Here is a 20,952-nt window from a genome sequence, read left to right as displayed (position 1 = left end):
TATAAAAATCATATAATAAGACTGAACACAAGACCTTTCCAGACGTCCTACAGGCCAGAGGGGAGATTTCATGAGAGTTTCTCTCCATCTACCTGATCATCCTGTGGAAGAAGAGGCCGGGGACATCTCTCCGCTGCTGTTCTCTTACTGGATCTACCTGCAGAAAACACAGACAGCCATTAAATTCATTCTCTACATACAAGTAATAAAGGCCGTGTGGATTTAGTCCTGTCTATTACCTGGTGATAGGGGGGGCTGGTGGTCCTCCATCATGACGTCCTTGTACAGATCCTTGTGTCCATCTAAATACTCCCACTCCTCCATGGAGAAATAGACAGTGAAGTCCTGACACCTCATAGGAACCTGACAACACAATGATACCGTCATCACCCAGACACGTTATACCGCCATAGCGTTACTGTATAATGTCCCAGCATTCCCAGCAGCGTCACCTCTCCAGTCAGCAGCTCAATCATCTTGTTGATGAGTTCTAGGATCTTCTGCTCATTGATCTCCTCCAGTATCAGGGGGTGAGGTGGAGGCCCTGTGATTGGGCTCAGGGGTTTTCCCCATCCATCAGACACCGGGGCCTTACAGCCATCACTAGAAGTCTTCTTCACTAGCGTGTAATCCTGTTTATAGGGAGATACATCCATAAATATCTCTGCAGACATTCCCAGAGTCCTTCATGTTTGCAGTTATGTCCAACAATTAGGGTTCTGTTCACATCTGAGATCATTTCCATTACAGAGTTTTCGATCTACTGCATGACATACATCATTGGCTTATAAGAAGTCTGTTCGGTTGCTGCCATTTTACCAGAAAAACAGTGCAGTAAGCTGCAATACTTTTTCCGGCATAAATGATGAATCAGCAGTAAATCCTCTGCCGTAGATGTGACCAGACTGACAGAGATAAGAATGATGGAACGTGACGTCATCCCCAGAATCTCTCACCTCTCCTGTAAGCTGGAAGAGTATCTCTAGGGTGAGGTTGAATATACTCTCCGCCATCTTGTCCCGGTTCCTCTCCATCCTTGTCGGGTCAATCAGGATAATTATCTGATATAGAAGATATCAGCCGAGGATCCTGAGTGAAGAGAAGACGAGACAATGTAAACCATTCCAAGTCTCTGTATTATAGTGGATTCTATGGAATTTAAGTATGAATTCTATGCGTTGCGAGGTGCACAGAAATCGCACATGAAGAGAACTCATTTTTCATGGGTTACATGGGTAATATTTCTCTTGGACCAAGAGTTCGAGATTGAAAAATTGCAGCACCTTCCTATTTTTGAGCGATTTCTGTAGAACTGGAAAAACTGCATGACACTGGCATGCTTTCTGAGGTTTATGCGAGTGCATTACGAATTTTCTATTTTTACTATTCGAACAACATGCTATTATCACACCCGTTAAAATCTCATGTGCAGCGATGCCTTTTTCTCACTCGACACCTATCGCACTCACAGGCAACATAGCAGGTCTGCAAGTTAGATATCGGACCAATATTGGACTCGCCAGGGGACTTTATCACAGATGTTTAAAAAGTTGTGCACAGAATGAACTTGAGCCAACAGTGTTATGCAGCAAAAAAAGGCAAACACAATTCTGGGATGTATTAAGAGAAGCATAGAGTCTAGATCACGTGAGGTCATTATCCCCCTCTACTCTTTCTTAGTCAGACCTCATCTGGCATACTGTGTCCAGTTCTGGGCACCGCACTTTAAAAAAGACAAAGACAAACTGGAGCAAGTTCAGAGAAGAGTTACCAAGATGGTGAGCGGTCTGCAAATCATGTGCTATGAGAAACGGTATCTGGGATCAATTAGCCTGCAAAAAAGAAGGCTGTCTACAAATATCTGAAGGGCTGTCACAGTGCAGAGGGATCAGTCCTATTCTCATCTGCACAAGGAAAGACTAGAAGCAATGGGATGAAACTGAAAGGGTGGAGACACAGATTAGATATTAGACAGTGAAGGTGATCAATGAGTGGAACAGGTTGCCATGGGAGGTGGTGAGTTCTCCTTCAATGGAAGTCTTCAAAACAGAGGCTGTATAGACATCTGTCTGGGATGATTTAGTGATTGCTGCACTGAGCACAGGGGTTGGACCCGATGACCCTGGAGTTTCCTACCAACTGTACGATTTAATGATTCTATTGGCTACTATTCTACAGACCATCTGGGAATGAGACCTAGGAAAAGCTTTTCCCAAGGCATAAGGATGTGAACTATGAAAATGAAGAACACTGCCTTTATTTATATTGGCGTATATTGTGCCAATTCATTTTAGAACTCTATAGCCTTAAATTGCACCAAATTTACAAAAGTGGAGCAATTTTTGATGCACCAAAAATGCACCAATTATTGTATAGCAGTGCTCCTTGCACCAAAAATGCACCGATTTGTATTCCAAAATATGCTTTTTAATATAAATTAAATTCTGCTCTATGTACTAATATGAAAAAAACAAGCCAGCAGAGTAATTACTAATTTCAGCACATAAAATGGGTGCAAAAACATGAATAAACTACCTTATCCATGTAGCTTATTTTGCGTCGCAAAATGTGCCACTCTCTCCGTAATACTACTATGTGCACCAAAACTGTCCCAGGTTACATTTGGAAATATATTCTGCACCAAAAATGTTGTTCTTCATCATCAACTAACATAGATTAATTAGTGAACAGACAAAATAATGATAATAAAACAAAAAATGGGGATAAAATGAAGAACAAAAAAATCCATGTAGTTGGATTGGCAACAAAACGGGCGTACGCTAAAAATTAGCTTCAAATGCCCTTTCATTTACTCCAACCTTCAGTAGGTCTTATTAGCGCCATTTTTTACCAACACTTTATTGTAGTAACACTTCATAAATGTGTTGGTAAAAACAACACATACGCCGGTCCCAAGCCCGGATAAATGGGGAGGGTCAGGGAAAGACCTGGTACATAACCCTATAAAAATGTTGCCCTGGAAACCCTATGAAACAGCTCCCAAATAATTTAGATATGGTATCCGATGGTAGCCCCCCACCCCAGACTAAAGGATTCTCAAAATGCGGCTAGGCAAGAGCGACGTCTGAGTACAAGTAGTCATGGTTTTCCTCATGATGCGCTGATGCGCCTCATGATAAATTAAAAAGACTGCATTGTACTAAAGCTCACATACTATTGACATGGAATGTGCGTGGCATGGGTTTAGGGAAATTGGGCATTGTGAAACACAAAATGACAAGACTTGACATTGATATTTTTGGAATTAGCGAACTGCACTGGACAGGTAATGGATATTTTCATTCTGATGACTTCACATTGCACTGTGCGGGACATGAGGATGTCAACAGGAATGGAGTCACCTCTATTACAAACAAGCAGACCTCAAAAGTAGTAGAAAGTCTTACAACAATCATTGAACATATCGTTGCTATCCAGATACGCGGTAAGTCAGTGAACATCTGCATCTTACAGGTCTATGCCCCAAGGACTGATGCTGATGAGGAAACTATTGGAGATTTTTATGTCAATGTCCAGAAAACTGTAAACGAAGTTCCAAAGAAGGACATCATTTACATTATGGGCGACTTCAATTCCAAAGTCAGCAGCCAGCCAGGAGCAACCTGGGCTTGCTGAAAGAAATGAAGCCGGTGATCACCTGGTAAGTTCTGCCAAGAAAATTGGCTCAGGATTAGAGATGAGCGAGCACACTTGTCCGAGCTTGATGCTCGTTCGAGCATTAGGGTGTTCGAGATGCTCGTTACTCGAGACGAGCACCACGTGGTACTCGAGTCAATTCCATTTCCTTCCCTGCGTGTTTAGCGTCATTTTTTAGCCAATAGACATGCAGGGAAGGCATTACCACTTTCTCCTGTGACGTGCCAGCCCTATCCCATCCCCTGCAGTGAGTGGCTGGCGAGATCAAGTGACCGCCGTGTCTTAAAGCGGTCCCGCCCGCGGCTCGCCTCAGACACACACTGGGAGAGCATAGGGAAAGTGCTGCTGCTGCTATAGGGAGAGTGTTAGTGTAGGATCCTGTCTACAAGGACCCCAACGGCCCTTCTTAGGGCCACATCTGACCGTGTGCATTACTGTTGTGACTGCTGGGAGCAGTTTTGCACCAAAATTTTTTTTTTCATCTCAGGCTGTGCAGGCTATTACGGCTATAGCATTCTAAGTCTGCAGTCTGTAATACAGAGTATAGGGAAAGTGGTGCTGAGACAGGGACAGTGGTAGTGAAGGATCCTGTCTACAAGAACCCCAACAGTCCTTCTTAGGGCTACCTCTGACCGTCTGCATTTTACAGCGTGTCTGGTGGGAGTTGTAGTGCATCACTATTGCACAGCCAGTCCTTTTTGCAGCCTTCCGTATAATTTTTTTTCTGGCTGCAGTTTGCGTTACAATACCGCTGTCATCCTCAAACTGTACGCCAATAATTCCATATTTTTTTACACCGGTCTGTGTCTGCAGTGAACTTAACGCACAGTGTACGGCCACAGCCACTGATAGAGGAAAGTCATATACACACTATATAGCCTGTATTCTTTTTTTTTTAAATTTTAAAAAAAGCTCCTTCATTGGGCTACCTCTGACCGTCTGAAATTTACAGGGTGTCTGGTGGGAGTTGCAGTGCAGCACTATTGCATACCTAGACCTGTTTTCAGCCTTCCGTATTCTTTGTTTCTGCCTGGAGTTAGCGTTACAATACGGCTCTCAGCATCAAACTGTACGCCAATAATTGCATAATTTTTTACATCGGTCCGTGTCTGCAGTGAACTTAATGCACAGCGTACGGCCACAGCCACTGATAGAGGGAAAGTTATATACACGCTATATAGCCTGTATTCTTTTTAAAAAAAAAAAAAAGCTCCTTCGTTGGGCTACTTCTGACCGTCTGAAATTTACAGTGTGTCTGGTGGGAGTTGCAGTGCATCACTATTGCACAGCTAGGCCTGTTTGCAGCCTGCCGTATAAATTTTTTTCTGCCTGCAGTTTGCGTTACAATACCGCTCTCAGCGACAAAGTGTACGCAAACAATTCCATGATTATTTACACCGGTCTGTGTCAGCTCTATTCGTAATCCACCATGCTGAGGGGTAGGGGTAGGGCTCGAGGACGTGGACGCGGGCGAGGACGCGGAGGTCCAAGTGAGGGTGTGCGCACAGGCCGAGTTCCTGGTCCAGGTGAATCGCAGACGGCTGCTGCAGGATTAGGAGAGAGGCAAGTTTCTGGGATCCCCAGCTTCATATCACAATTTATGGGTCCACGTGGTAGACCTTTATTACAAACAGAGCAGTGTGAGCAGGTCCTGTCGTGGATGGCAGAAAATGCATCCAGCAATATATCGACCACCCAGTCTTCTACGCCGTCCACTGCTGCAACTTTGAATCCTCTCGCTGCTGCTCCTCCTTCCTCCCAGCCTCCTCACTCCATGAAAATGACACATTCTGAGGAGCAGGCAGACTCCCAGGAACTTGGGTTCTTGCGTCCGTGCCTTAATTGGGAAAAATAGGTTCCTCTCTCACCTGAGGAGTTTGTCGTGACCGATGCCCAACCTTTGGAAAGTTCCCGTGGTTCGGGTGATGAGGCTGGGGACTTACGGCAACTGTCTCAAGAGCTTTCAGTGGGTGAGGAGGACGATGATGATGAGACACAGTTGTCTATCAGTGAGGTAGTAGTAAGGGCAGTAAGTCCGAGGGAGGAGTGCACAGAGGATTCGGAGGAAGAGACGCTGGACGATGAGGTGACTGACCCCACCTGGTTTGCTAAGCCAACTGAGGACAGGTCTTCAGAGGGGGAGGCACGTGCAGCAGCAGGACAGGTTGGAAGAGGCAGTGGGGTGGCCAGGGGTAGAGCAGGGCCTGAGCGAAGAATCCCCCAACTGTTTCCCAAAGCACCCCCTTAAGCCAAGCCACCGTGCAGAGGCCTAGGTGCTCAAAGGTGTGGATGTTTTTCAGTGAGAGCGCGGACAACCGACGAACAGTGGTGTGCAACCTGTGTCATGCCAAGATCAGCCGGGAGCCACCACTACCAGCCTTGCCACCACCAGCATGCGCAGGCATATGATGGCCAAGCACCCCACAAGGTGGGACGAAGGCCGTTCACCGCCTCCGGATCGCACCACTGCCTCTCCCTCTGTGCCACAACCTGCCACTCAGATCCAGCCCCCTCTCAGGACACAGGCACGAGCACCTCCCGGCCTGCACCCACACCCTCACCTCCGCTGTCCTCAACCCCATCCAGCAATGTCTCTCAGCGCAGCGTCCATCTGTCGCTAGTGGAAGCGTTGGAGCGAAAGCGCAAATACGCCGCCACGCACCCGCACGCTCAAGCTTTAAACATGCACACTGTCAAATTAATCAGCCTGGAGATGCTGCCGTACAGGCTTGTGGAAACGGAGGCTTTCAAAAACATGATGGCAGCGCGCGGCTCCATGCTACTCGGTCCCCAGTCGCCAGTATTTTTCCCGGTGTGCCGTCCCAGCCCTACACCAGCACGACTTCCGCAACATCAATCATGCACTCACCAATATGGTTACTTGGAAGGTCCACTTAACCCCGGACACGTGGACAAGTACTGGCGGGCAGGGCCACTATATCTCCCTGACGGCACATTGGGTGAATTAGGTGGAGGCTGGGACCGAACACGTCCTACTCACACCCAGAATAGCGGGTCCTTCCTCAGTTCTGGTATCTGCGGCTGTCTTTGCCACTTCCTCTAAACCCTCCCCCTCCTCCTCCTCCTCCTACGCAACCTCTACCTCTCAATTAAGAAATGTGAGCAGCACGTCGCCAGCAGTCGGTGTGGCGCAGTGCGGCAGCACAGCGGTGGGCAAGCGTCAGCAGGCCGTGCTGAAACTCCTCAGCCTAGGTGACAAGAGGCACACGGACCCTGAACTGTTGCAGGGTCTGACAGAGCAGACCGACCTCTGGCTTTTGCCGCTGAGCCTCCAACCGGGCATGGTCGTGTGTGACAACGGCCGTAACCTGGTGGCGGCTCTGCAGCTCGGCAGCCTCACACACGTGCCATGCCTGGCCCACATCTTCAATCTGGTGGTTCAGTGGTTTCTGAAAATCTACCCGCACTTATCTGACCTGCTCGGCAAGGTGCACCGCGTCTGCGCACATTTCCGCAAGTCCACCCGGACGCTGCTACCCTGAGGACCCTGCAACATCGGTTTAATCTGCCAGAGCACCGACTGCTGTGCGATGTGCTCACACGGTGGAATTCTATGCTGCACATGTTGGCCAGGCTCTATGAGCAGCGTAGAGCAATAGTGGAATACCAACTCCAACATGGGCGGCGTAGTGGTAGTCAGCCTCCTCAATTCTTTACTGAGGAGTGGGCCTGGATGGCAGACATCTGCCAGGTCCTCGGAAACTTTAAGGAGTCTATCCAGATGGTGAGCGGCGCCGCTGCAATCATTAGCGTTACCATCCCGCTGCTATGCCTGCTGAGAAGTTCGCTGCAAGGCATAAAGGCGGATGCTTTGTGGTTGGAACAGGAGATGGGAGATGACAGTATGTGGCTTGATAGCTAGACCACCCTCATGTCTATATCTCCGTGTGCTTTGGAGGAGGAGGGGGAGGAGGAGGAGGAGCAGGAGGAGGGGGAAGAGACAGCTGCGCACACTGCAGAGGGTACCCATGCTGCTTGCCTCTCATCTGTTCAGCGTGTATGGGCTGTGGAGGAGGAGGAGGAGGATCCTGAAAGTCATCTTCCTAGCGAGGACAGCCATGTCTTGCGTACTGGCACCCTGGCACACATGGCTGATTTCATGTTAGGCTGCCTTTCTCGTGACCCTCGCGTTAGACACATTCTGGCCACTACGGATTACTGGGTGTACACCCTTCTAGACCCAAGTTACAAGGAGAACCTTTCTACTCTCATTCCAGAAGAGGAAAGGGGTACGAGAGTGATGCAATACCACAGGGCCCTGGTGGACAAAGTGATGCTAAACTTCCCATCTGATAGCGCTAGCGGCAGAAGGCACAGTTCCGAGGGCCAAGTAGCAGGGGAGGCGCGGAGATCAGGCAGCATGTTCAGCGCAGGCAGGGGAACATTTTCCAAGGCCTTTGCCAGCTTTATGGCTCCCCAGCAAGACTGTGTCACCACTCCCCAGTCAAGGCTGAGTCGGAGGGAGCACTGTAAAAGGATGGTGAGGGAGTATGTAGCCGATCGTTCCACCGTCCTCCGTGATGCCTCTGCTCCATACAACTATTGGGTGTCAAAGCTGGACACGTAGCAGGAACATGTGCTGTTTGCCCTGGAGGTGCTGGCTTGCCCTGCCGCTAGCGTCTTGTCAGAGAGGGTGTTTAGTGCAGCTGGGGGAATCTTCACGGACAAGCATACCCGCCTATCAACTGACAGTGCCGACAGGCTTACACTCATAAAGATGAACAAAGGCTGGATTTCCCCAGACTTCTCTTCTCCACCGGCGGAGAGCAGCGGAACTAAAGATTCTTTTTGCTGCAAGCGCAGATAAAAGCACTCTTCTCGATCACCGGAAAAACGGGCATTTAGCTTTGTCAATCTGTCTCTGATATTAGTCCTCTTCCTGCTACTCCTCCTCCAGAAACAACATGTCATCGCACTGAACTGCCAATTTTTCTGCCGCTCAAAAGGCTCATCTAACAATGTTTTTACAATTTTTTAAAAGTTTCAAAAGTATTGATAATTTAACATGAACCAATTTTTTTAACAGGGCTGCCTCCAGGCTCTGTTACAAATTAAGCAACAGCTGTATATAACAAAAAATGTTTATGGGTTTCACCTGCCCTCTCGGTTGATAAATTTTTCAGAGGTACACTTGTGCTCTTGGTACACTAATTTTTGGGGCCCACGCCTACACTCTTATCCAACTAATTTTTCCAGCCTTCACCTAAACTCTTGGTACCCCAATGTTTCAGAGGTTGTCCTATACTATTACTACAGAAATTTTACTGGGGTCTGCCTGCCTATACTTCTGCTACAAGATTGTTACTGGGGTCTGTCTATACTTCTGCCACGTAAATGTTACAGGGGTCTGTCTATACTTCTGCCACGTAAATGTTACAGGGGTCTACCTATACTGCTGCTACAAAAATGTTACAGGGGTCTGCCTATACTTCTGCCACGTAAATGTTACAGGGGTCTGACTATACTGCTGCTACATAAATGTTACAGGGGTCTGCCTATACTTCTGCCACTTAAATGTTACAGGGGTCTGCCTATACTCCTGCTACAAAAATGTTACAGGGGTCAGCTTATACTGCTGCCATGTAAATGTTACAAGGGTCTGCCTATTCTGCTGCTACAAAAATGTTACAGGGGTCTGCCTATACGTCTGCCACATAAATGTTACAGGGGTCTGCCTATACTGCTGCTACATAAATGTTACAGGGGTCTGCCTATACTGCTGCCACTTAAATGTTACAGGGGTCAGCCTATACTTCTGCCAAGTAAATGTTACAGGGGTCTGCCTATACTTCTACTACAGAAATGGTGCTGGGGTCTGCCTATACTGCTGCTACAGAACAGATACTGGGGTCTGCCCATAATGCTGCTACATAACTGTTACTGGGGTCTGCCTATACTTCTGCCACATAAATGTTACAGAGGTCTGCCTATACGGCTGCTACATAAATGTTACTGGGGTCTGCCTATACTTCTACAACAGAAATGGTGCTGGGGTCTGCCTATACTGCTGCTACAGAAATGATACTGGGGTCTGCCTATACTGCTGTTACATAACTGTTACTGGAGTCTGCCTATACTTCTGCCACGTAAATGTTACAGGCATCTGCCTATACTGCTGCTCCATAAATATTACAGGGGTCTACCTATACTTCTGCCACGTAAATGTTACAGGGGTCTGCCTATGCTTCTACTACAAAAATGGTGCTGGGGTCTGCCTATACTGCTGCTACAGAACTGATACTGGGGTCTGCCTATACTCCTGCTACCAAAATGTTACAGGGGTCTGCCTATACGGCTGCTAAATAAATGTTACTGGGGTCTGCCTGTACTTCTACAACAGAAATGGTGGTGGGGTCTGCCTATACTGCTGCTACAGAAATGATACAGGGGTCTGCCTATACTGCTGCTACATAACTGTTACTGGGGTCTGCCTATACTACTGCCATGTAAATGTTACAGCGGTCTGCCTATACTTCTACTACAGAAATGGTGCTGGGGTCTTCCTATACTGCTGCTCCATAAATGTTACAGGGGTCTGCCTATACTTCTGCCACTTTAATGTTACAGGGGTCTGCCTATACTCCTGCTACAAAAATGTTACAGGGGTCAGCTTATACTGCTGCCACTTAAATGTTACAGGGGTCTGCCTATACTTCTGCTACAAGAATGTTACTCTGGTCTACCTATACTTCTGCCACGTAAATGTTACAGGGGTCTGCCTATGCTGCAGCTCCATAAATGTTACAGGAGTCTGCCTACACTTCTACAGAAATGGTAATTCTGGGGTCTGCCTATACTCCTGCTACCGAAATGTTACAGGGGTCTGCCTATACTCCTGCTACCAAAATGTTACAGGGGTCTGCCTATACTCCTGCTACCAAAATGTTACAGGGGTCTGCCTATACTTCTACTTAAAGGGGTTCTGACATGAATAATTTTTTTATGCTTTAGCAGCCATTGTTCCCTGGTGTGCCTAATGGACCCAGGGAACCCATGGGTTAATGGCTGCTAAAGCATAAAAATCTTATACTTACCTTGTCTCCTGTTGTTGTTGACATCGGGGGGTCATCTCCCGGCAGCATATTAGCACTTTCTGCTTAGGTTAAGCAGCCTGACTAGAGCCACCTGATTGGTGCACGCTGTGCAGTCACGTGGTGCCGAAAAGCCAATCAGGTGGCTCTAATCAGCAGCGCTGCTTAACCTAAGCAGAAAGTGCTAGTATGCCTCCCGGCAGGCAGTCTTCTTCCTCCAGCAGCCGCGCCGCTCCGGGATCGCGCGCATGCGCAGTGGAGAGGTGCCCTCTGACAGGAGTCAGGACGGGCTGCGTCTCCACTGCGCATGCGCAGCACTCCGGAGTTCAGCCGGACGGACGGGCCGCCCACAGCAAGCACTGCTTGTGACGTGCTTGCTGTGGCGGTCCGTCCGTTGACCTCGGAAGTGCCTGACGGACGGACCAGAGCAGGAAGCGGTCTTTTTGACCGCTCCTGCTCTGCTTTAAAGGCACAGAAGAAGATGCCGGCTGGAGGGGACATGCCTGGCGATCGGGCCAGGCCAGGCAAGGTGAGTACAAATTTTTTTTTTTCATGTCAGAACCCCTTTAAGAAATGGTACTGGGGTCTGCCTATACTACTGCAGCCGAAATGTTACTGGGGTCTGCTTATACCCTTTCTACTGGAATGTTACAGGGGTCTGCTAAAAAAATGTTACAGGGGTCAGCTTATACTGCTGCCACGTAAATGTTACAGGGGTCTGCCTATACTGCTGCTTCAAAAATGTTACAGGGGTCTGCCTATACTTCTGCCACGTAAATGTTACAGGGGTCTGCCTATACTGCTGCTATAGAAATGATACAGGGGTCTGCCTATGCTGCTGCTACATAACTGTTACTGGGGTCTGCCTATACTTCTACCACGTAAATGTTACAGGCGTCTGTCTATACTGCTGCTCCATAAATATTACAGGAGTCTACCTATACTTCTGCCACGTAAATGTTACAGGGGTCTGCCTATACTTCTACTACAAAAATGGTGCTGGGGTCTGCCTATACTGCTGCTACAGAACTGATACTGGGGTCTGCCTATACTTCTGTCACATAAATGTTACATGCGTCTGCCTATACCGCTGCTCCATAAATATTACAGGGGTCTACCTATACTTCTGCCACATAAATGTTACAGGGGTCTGCCTATACTTCTACTACAAAAATGGTGCTGGGGTCTGCCTATACTGCTGCTACAGAACTGATACTGGGGTCTGCCTATACTGCTGCTACATAAATGTTACTGGGGTCTGCCTATACTTCTGCCACATAAATGTTACAGGGGTCTGCCTATACTTCTACAACAGAAATGGTGGTGGGGTCTGCCTATACTGCCACTACAGAAATGATACTGGGGTCTGCCTATACTGCTGCTACATAACGGTTACTGGGGTCTGCCTATACTACTGCCACGTAAATGTTACAGGGGTCTGCCTATACTTCTACTACAGAAATGGTGCTGGGGTCTTCCTATATTGCTGCTCCATAAATGCTACAGGGGTCTGCCAATACTTCTGCCACGTAAATGTTACAGGGGTCTGCCTATACTGCTGCTACAGAAATGTTACAGGGGTCTGCCTATACTGCTGCCACTTAAATGTTACAGGGGTCTGCCTATATTTCTGCTACAAGAATGTTACTGGGGTCTGCCTATACTTCTGCCACGTAAATGTTACAGGGGTCTGCCTATATTGCTGCTCCATAAATGTTACAGGGGTCTGCCTATACTTCTACAGAAATGGTACTTCTGGGGTCTGCCTATACTCCTGCTACCGAAATGTTACAGGGGTCTGCCTATACTCCTGCTACCAAAATGTTACAGGGGTCTGCCTATACTTCTACTAAAGTAATGGTACTGGGGTCTGCCTATACTACTGCAACCGAAATGTTACTGCGGTCTGCTTATACCCTTTCCACTGGAATGTTACAGGGGTCTGTTTATACTATGGGTGCACACAGACTTCCCATCGCGGTGCTTTACCTATCTGGCCCCAAAACACTCACTAACAAGGGCATGAATTGTGGGCCGAGGCCAATATGTATTTTCTCTCGTGTTACCACAGGTATTTGTGAAACTCGCTTGGGCCACTGAAGAGGAGCGTTACTGGCTTAATGAGACGTTCACAGCTGTACTAGCATTGGAGTCCGCTCTATGCCCGCGTTTGCTGAAGGTGTGTGCAGTGGCCTATGTCCTCGGCGGAGTGAAAGTCTGCCATGTTTTGGCACTGTAATTTCTTCATGTTTATTACTTTCTTTTGGTTCCTTCTGCTCGCCTATGCTGTGGGTGCACAAAGACTTCCCATTGTAGTGTTTTACCTGTCTGGCACAAAGTCACTGACTGACTTGGGTAGGGTGCAGAGTGCAGATGGCTTTCCCATTGCGGTGTCGATTGAGCTATCCGACACCAACACAGAATGAATAGTGTGAGGGGACCCGAATTGCCCATTGCTATGTAACTTGGGTACCACAGTGTGTTTGCTGGGACCGAGCTGGACTAAGGGCCTGCTCACATACTTCCGACACAGGCTACAGTGGGTCCTGGTTTCTTGGCCGTGTAAGGCCACCTCCTCCTCCTGCTTGGGGTCAGGGGATCAGCATTGGGCATCATGTATTTGCTCTTGTGTTACCACAGTTATCTGATACACAGTTTTGGGCCAAAGAAGAGGAGCGTTACTGCATTAATGAGACATTCAATGCTGTACTAGTATTGAAGTCCGCTTCATGCCCGCGATTGCTGAGGGTGTGGGCTAAGGTCTATGTCCCGGGGGAACTGCAACTGTGCCAGGTTGGGCCTGTGGAACTTTTTCCTGGCTAATCCAGTCATTGGAGCGGTGAAAGAAAACGTAACTGATTTACTGAGACCTTCATAGCTGAACTAGCATCGAAGTCCGCTTCATGCCTGTGATTGCTGAGGGTGTGGGCTGAGACCTATGTCCTCGGCACAGTGAAAGTCTGCCATGTTTGGGCACTCTGATTTCTTCATGGTTCATGTCTTGGGTCGCCTAGGACCCACCTATGCTGTGGGTGCACACAGACTTCACATTGCGGTGATTTACCTGTCTGGCACAAAGACACTGACTGACTTGGGTAGGGGGCAGAGTGCAGATGGCTTTCCCCTTGCGGTGTCAATTGAGCTATCTGACACCAACACAGAATGAATCGTGTGTGGGCACATGGATTTCCCATTGCTATGTAACTTGCGGCACCTTGGGTCACACAAGATGGAGGCTGGGAACGAGCTTGACCCTCGGCCCGCTTACGTGAAGATCAAACGTCAATTTCTTATCAATTCTCAACAGCATTGTGGGTTATCGCCCCCCCCCCTTCGAAGAGGGTCACTGCCTGGCCCTGCCAACCCTCTGCAGTGTGTGCCTCCGGTCCCTCCTCATCGCAGACGCACTTGGAAATAGAGATGAGGGTGGTGTAGCTATGAAGCGAGCGTGTGGCATGAGGGCAGCTGAAGGCTGGGCAGGGAAACTTTTGTGTGCGCTGTGGACGCTGGGTCATGCGGGGGGGTTGGGCAGCATGTAACCCAGGAGAAGAGGCAGGGGTGTGTCCCGCAGGCAGTGATTGTGCTTGGTTAGAGGTAGTGTGGTGCTTTGCTAAGGTGTGCCTTGCTAGTGAGGGTTTGTCCAAAGTATAAATTGCTAGGGGGGGGGCAGACTCTTGCCCCTATTGTGGCTTAATAGTGGGACCTGAGAGTCTGAGATGCAGCCCTGCATGCTGCCCCTGCCCTATCCGTTTCTGTGGTGTTTCCATGGATTTCGGATGTTTTCTGGTTTTTCACAAGTGAAGACCTATCCGGAGCATCGGTCATATACAAAAATGCTCGAGTCGTCCATTGACTTCAATGGGGTTCGTTACTCGAAATGAACCCTCGGGCATCGCGAAAAGTTCGACTCGCGCAACGAGCACCCGAGCATTTTGGTGCTCGCTCATCTCTAGTCAGAATAACAAACACATACTTTATACAACCCAAATGCCGACTGTACAAGTGGACATCACCCAATGGCCTCCATCAAAATCAGATTAACTAAATCCTATGTAATCATCGTTGGTGAAGTTCAGTCATTGCAATAAAAACCTCTGGCGCTGACTGCGGCACTGACCATGAACTCCTTGCAGCTAAGATCAAGGTCAAATTCCGTAGCATTAAGAAAGGCGCTCCAGTGAGAAAGTTCAACACCTCTAAAATCCCCCAATCATACACTATTGAGGTAGCAAATAGAGCCATATTGCTTGACACATCAGAAAAGCATCCAGAGGAACCATGGCCCGATATACAGTCCAGAGTTATGGAAACAGACGGTAAGCATCTCACCTATAAGAAGCAGGAAAAACAACGCTATTGGTTGGCCGAGCAAACCCTCAGAATAGCCTGGTAACAGAGGAGCAAGGCCTGGAAGCAGGGAGTGAAAAGACCTACTCACCGGCACCTGGGACGGAGCTTCCTGACAGGTCACAGACTGGGGAGAGGAGGTGAAGAGGAGCCTGAAGAGTCAGCAGTTCAGGCTTTGGAACGCCTCACGTGATTGGGAGCAGCTGATGGGAAGACGGGCTGCTGAGACTACAATCTCCTGCACACAGCCGGATGCACAAACAGCAGAGGGGGAGCTGGGTGAGAGATCCTGGCTGGTTTCTGAGAGGGATGGCCAGAGAGGGGAGAACAAAGCCCTGCCATAAAAAACTCAGTGGGGGCAATAGCTAAGAAGCTCAGACTTGGCCTTCCCTCCCCTTCCCCCTGACTCACTGAAGAGTAGCAAGAACAATAGAGACATATCATAGAACACTCTCCGACCTGCTTTATCCTCTGCATTTACAGGCATAGGGAGAGGGATCTGGCACATTTATATAGAGTGGAAGTGTCATTTGTACCACCATTAACACTGCTTCTGAATGAATTCCATCTTATTAAAGCTACAGTGCTGGAAAACAAGAAGGAAGTGGCACCTGGAAGCCTGGGATACCATAAGACCTTCCTATATGAACATTTCCATTTCCCTTCCTGGAATGTGCTGCAGTATATAAGCAGAATCTTCTAAAACATACCACTGATTTTTCAGAAATACCGGTAAGGTTGCATTTGACCCCCAAAGGTCTGATGAATACACAAGTTATTCTATATGCTATAGACTATGCCTACCCTCCCCACCTTCTAACTGTAAGACAGGGGTGGCCTGAGCAGGATATGTTAATCAGAGGCAGCGCTTTCAGAAGGCGGGGAATTGTAAATCCCCAGCCAGAAGAGGAGAAGAAGAGTTCCGTGACCTGCTAGAGGATGTGCCAGAGTAGACAGCGCTCCCAAGGTGATATATTAGTTTTGTTTTTTTTCCTACAGTCATGGATTATTTTTAGGGTAGGGCCTATATTTCAAGCCCCCTCTCCCGAAAATCCTCGCCACAGGGAGTCCCCTGCCACTACTGTCACAGCAGTATCAGAGAATCACGAGCATCTCCCATTGTCTCCAGTAGGGCGAGATCGCAAAAAGAGAGGGCATACAGCGATTTTGTTTTAACGCTGCATCACAAGCGTTAAAATATCGCACATGTGAATGGAGCCATTTGAGGCCATTGGCTTTAGAATTTTGCAATTTCTAGCAGCCGTGGGAAATTGTGTGATTTCATCGCCAGTGTGAAGACACCCTTTCTGTCTCTTTCTCCCTGCAGCAGCTGCCCCCCACCCCCAGTGCTTTGCTCCATGCTGTCCATGAAGTATCACAGCTGCGAGGTGACTGGCAGGGGAGGGACAGCAGCCGAGTGGGTGAGTGGCAAGGCATTACTGAAGGCACTATATGGGCACCCTAGTTGTTGGGCAGTGTATGGTTCAGCTTAGTAGTGTATACCGTATTGCTTAGCAATGCTTCACTCATTCCAGCGCATGCCTGAAGCACAGTAGCACCCCCATAGACTTAACATTGTAACTTTCACCCTGCCTGACAGTCCCTGAATGCATTAAACTCACATGTGATGATTTTACGGCACCGTTGACCATGTGTGTTATCTAATGACACCAAGATCATCCACCAAAGTTACAGCAAAGGGGGCAAAGTGTGGTGCAAGAAAAAGCATGGAGGCTTATTTATATTAGATGTGGATGCAGCAATATATCGTATATGTTATGTATTTTTTATAGGCTGCTGTAGATATGAAGATTGTTTACAGGATTTTCTTACACTTAAATATTGATAATTCTGTCATTTAGTGACTCATGGGTCTTTTTCTAGAGTTGACCTGTGCTTCGGGTCCCCAAAGTGTCTTCCTTTGGTATATGATGTCTCTTATCTACCTGAGGTATTTCAGACCACTCACCGCTACCGCTGGTCAACAATTTGGGGGGGAACACTCGTACCCCATGGAGACTTAATCCCTTTTTGCTTGACCAACCGTAAGTCTGCACTTATACTGACCAGGAGGCGGAGATGTACTGGGGCGTTAATGCTGCTTCGACATCTGAGTCCATGGTCTGGAATGCCTTTAAAGCCTTCAGTAAAGGGTCTTTTACTGGGGCCATCTCAGTTTATAGAAAGTCTCTGCAGCAGGCAAGGGAGGACTTGGAGCATTGTCTCTCCGAGGCAGAAACCTGTTATATTATGGCTCCCACTGAGGCTAATCACTCTGCACTTTACTGTCTGAGGAGAGAATATAAGTTACTACTGCTTGATTATATCAAGAAAAGACTCTTGTGCTCCCAGCGTAGAGTCATTGATCAGGGAATAAAAATGGTCAGCTATCGGCTTATCTCACCAGCGAGGACAATGTTATTCCCCCAATTGAAGGAATCCAGGATGCATCCGGGGCCACGGTCACTGACCATGAGATCATCAATAATAAATTTGTTGCCTTTTATGTAAACCTGTATACCTCCCAGCTCGTTTTCCCAGATGAAGCCCTAAAGTTCTACCTTGACACTATTACATTCCTGACATTACGCCAGACTAGTGTGACAATGCTGGATGGTGATTTGGAGCAGGAGAAAATTGTGGAGGCTATACAATCTTTCCCAAGCAGGATATCCCTGGGTCTCAACGGGCTCTCCATGAAATGGTACAAAAAAAATCAGAATTTATAGCCCCCAAACTCCTTGTGTTATTCAACAGTATTCTTAGGGAGGGGGTTCTGCCACCAACTATGCGTGAACCTTTGATAGTCTTGATTCCCAAGCCTGGGAAGGACACAGGGGACTGTGGCTCGTACCGGACTAGCTCCCTACTCAATAACGATATTAAAATCCTGGCTAAGGTTCTGGCAATGCGTATTAATAGGCCCCTTAGTCACATCATGCACGCTGATCAGTCGGAATTTATGCCAGGCAAGATTACAACTATGAATGTCAGAAGACTGTTCACTAACCTCACACTGTCTCATTCCAACCGAGAGAAGCGTACCTTGGTCTTTATTGATCAGGCTAAGGCCTTTGACTCAGTGGAGTGGAGATATCTGTGTGAAGTGATGGCTCATTTTGGGTTGGTACAACCTTTAATTAGTGGGTGCAAGCAGGGGCGTAACTATAGAGGGTGCAGGGGATGTGGTTGCATCCGGGCCCAGGAGCCTTAGGGGGCCCATAAGGCCTCTCTTCTCCATATAGGGAGCTCAGTACTATGAATAAAGCATTATAGTTGGGGGCCCTGTTACAGGTTTTGCATTGGTGCCCAGAAGCTTCAAGTTATGTCTCTGTGCAGCATGGTTTAGGCATGGGTACGGGTAGAGATACAGATAGAGGAGGGGCCCCAGCTCACGTTTTGCATCTGGGCCCCTGAGCCTTTACTTACGCCCCTGGGTGCAAGTACTATATCATTTTCCAGTAGGCCGGTTGCGGACAAACACCCATATATCTAAGCAGTTTTTCCCTTGGTAGAGGAACCCGTCAGGGCTGTCCTCCGTCCCCAGCCCTCTTCCCTATCACGATTGAGCTGCTTGCAATACAGATTCGAACATCGACGATGGTCACAGGGTGACAATTGAGAACTTATGAAGAGTGAGTGGCATTGTACGCAGATGATACTCTTCTGTTCCTACAAGACCCAGAATTCTCTTTGGCCTCAGTGCTATCCATTTTTGTGTTCAATAAATTTTTAGTGATTTTTCAAAACTGTTAATACTGTTTCTTGACAGTCTTAATGACAATATATCAATAGCAATATCAAACTGACCGAATAGCTTTTACTGAATGGAAATATAAGCCTGACACCTGGGCGGAAAATTTAAAATTTATAAAGCATAATATAACATACCATTACCAAGATAAACTAGAACATGTAAACATGCATGGGGAGATGAGGGAATCCAGAAGACACGTAAGGGGGAGAAGGAGAGGGAAAAGAAATCCAGACATGAACCCCAGAGTATCAATCTGTATATGGTGTTTAATCCTATTACTCACAGGTACAATCCTGTAGTCATCTGGTTAGGGTAGCAGTGTTCCGGATGTCAGTCCACACTGCCCACGTGCGGTAAAGACCCTCGACACCTGCCACGGAGTCTTCGAGTCCGAGCCCTTCCAGGTGTTTGATCTCATTTATCACCTTCACCCACGCACTCTTGGGTACTACCATTGCCTGTTTCCAAAACCTGGGTGTCACCTGTCTCGTGGACATGATGAAAAATCTCAATAGACTCGTTTTGAGTGATGGGGTGGTGCTATGGGAGATGGACGGCAATGCCACTTCCGGTGTCAGGACCATTGGCTCTCTGTTCACCCTCCTAAATAGATACATCATATCCCACCATAAGGATGTTACCAGGGGCGGTCCCACCATCCCGGCACTGCCAGCAGACATCTGAGGTTGAAGGGAAAAGCCTGTGCACCCTCTCCGAGGTCATGTACCATTTTGAAATTATTTTAAAATTTAACTCCTGGAGCTTGCTAGAAATCAACATTTTGTGTGTTAACTGAAAGGCCCTGCCCCAGACCTCCCCAGGAAAGGACCTACTGAAAGCCTTCTCCCATGCCCTCATCCATCTTGGAAGGTGACTGTCCAGACTCTTAATTGGCTATACAGTAATGAGACTGTATTCCTAGATGTCTCTGAGGCACAGCACAGCCTTTTGAAGGGGGTATGCCCCATGTTTCAGCCCTTTCAGGTTTTATTTTTCCAAGGTAACTGCTTATCTGAAGGTAGTGCATCCAAGAGCCCGGGGGCATCTCCCTGGCTCCACACAGGTCAGTCAAAGGCCGCAAAACCTTCGAGTCCATCAGCTCCCCCACCCTGGCTTACGTCCCCTCTGGCAGGAACCCCAATCCATGCAAACCTAATGTAGATAGAAGCTGTGGGTTCCCACCAGAGGGGTAAGGGCTCCCAGGACCACCATTCCACATCCCCCTCTCCAAGCCTTGAGCAAAGTGAGCATCATATCCAAGGCCCTCGTCTTTTCCCAGTTGACCTTTCCTGGGATCCAAAAGGCCCTGCGCATCTTGAAGGGGTTGCTCTCCCTTTCTATGTATACCCATAGCTTATCCGACTCATGATGGAACAGATCTAATATACACGTTCCTACCACTGCCTTATGGTACAATCGGGGGTCAGGGAGGCCCACACCGCCTTTTTCTTTTTACTTGGTCAGACTCTTATAGCTAAGCCTCTTGGTGCCCCCCTTCCATATGAATTTGAGTATTAGAAAGAAAAACCCTGGTGGACAGCATGGTGCAGTTTGAAAAACATAGAGCAATCTTGGGAGTATATCAATCTTGATGGCACTCATCCTTCCAAACCATGACATAGGGACTCTGCCCAAACCTATAAATCCCTTACAAGAGAGGACAACAACTGTTTGTAATTTAGGTCATATATCTGGGATGGATCCATCGGGATCTGAACCCCTAAGTATTTTATTGCTTTATAGTCCCAGAGAAATGGAAAAGCTGCTGCTAATTCTGTTGCCTCTCTACTGGTGATCGAGATGTTCAATATCACTGATTTCTGTATGTTCACTTTGTAATTGCTGAGCTCTCCGAACAAAGTAAACTCTTGCATAATATTGGGTTGACCCACCCGAGGGTAAGAAATAAAGATCAAAAGATTGTCCACGAAAAGCGAGACATTATGCTCTGAAGCCCCGACCCGCACCCCTGAATCAAAGGATTATGCCTAATAGCATTAGCGAAGGCCTCCATTACCAAGATATATAAAGGTGGTGACAAGGGGCACCCCTGTCGTGTGCCATTCTTGATTTCAAAGGGAGAGGACAATCTTCTATTGACCCTAACCTGTGCAGAGGGACCACGGTACAAAGCCATGA

The 20,952-nt window shown here is 47.8% G+C and overlaps 1 protein-coding gene across 1 annotated transcript in view; it reads right to left on the bottom strand.

The window, feature by feature from the left end:
• Positions 1-385: 385 nt before the first annotated feature.
• The window catches only part of LOC136624494 (oocyte zinc finger protein XlCOF29-like), a 55,353-nt gene continuing 34,786 nt past the window's right edge, over positions 386-20,952 (bottom strand). The window contains exons 2-3 of the mRNA XM_066598479.1: positions 957-1,089; positions 386-632 (exon numbers count right to left, since the gene is read on the bottom strand). Of these exons, the coding sequence (XP_066454576.1) occupies positions 387-632; positions 957-1,034 (324 nt within the window). The 5' untranslated portion in view covers positions 1,035-1,089 and the 3' untranslated portion in view covers position 386. The remainder of the gene's footprint in view (positions 633-956; positions 1,090-20,952) is intronic.

This window comes from Eleutherodactylus coqui, chromosome 4 (assembly GCF_035609145.1).
Source record: "Eleutherodactylus coqui strain aEleCoq1 chromosome 4, aEleCoq1.hap1, whole genome shotgun sequence".
NCBI classification, from domain to species: Eukaryota; Metazoa; Chordata; class Amphibia; order Anura; family Eleutherodactylidae; genus Eleutherodactylus; species Eleutherodactylus coqui.
The sequence above is the reverse complement of the archived record's forward strand: the minus strand, read 5'-3'. Positions and strand labels throughout refer to the sequence as shown.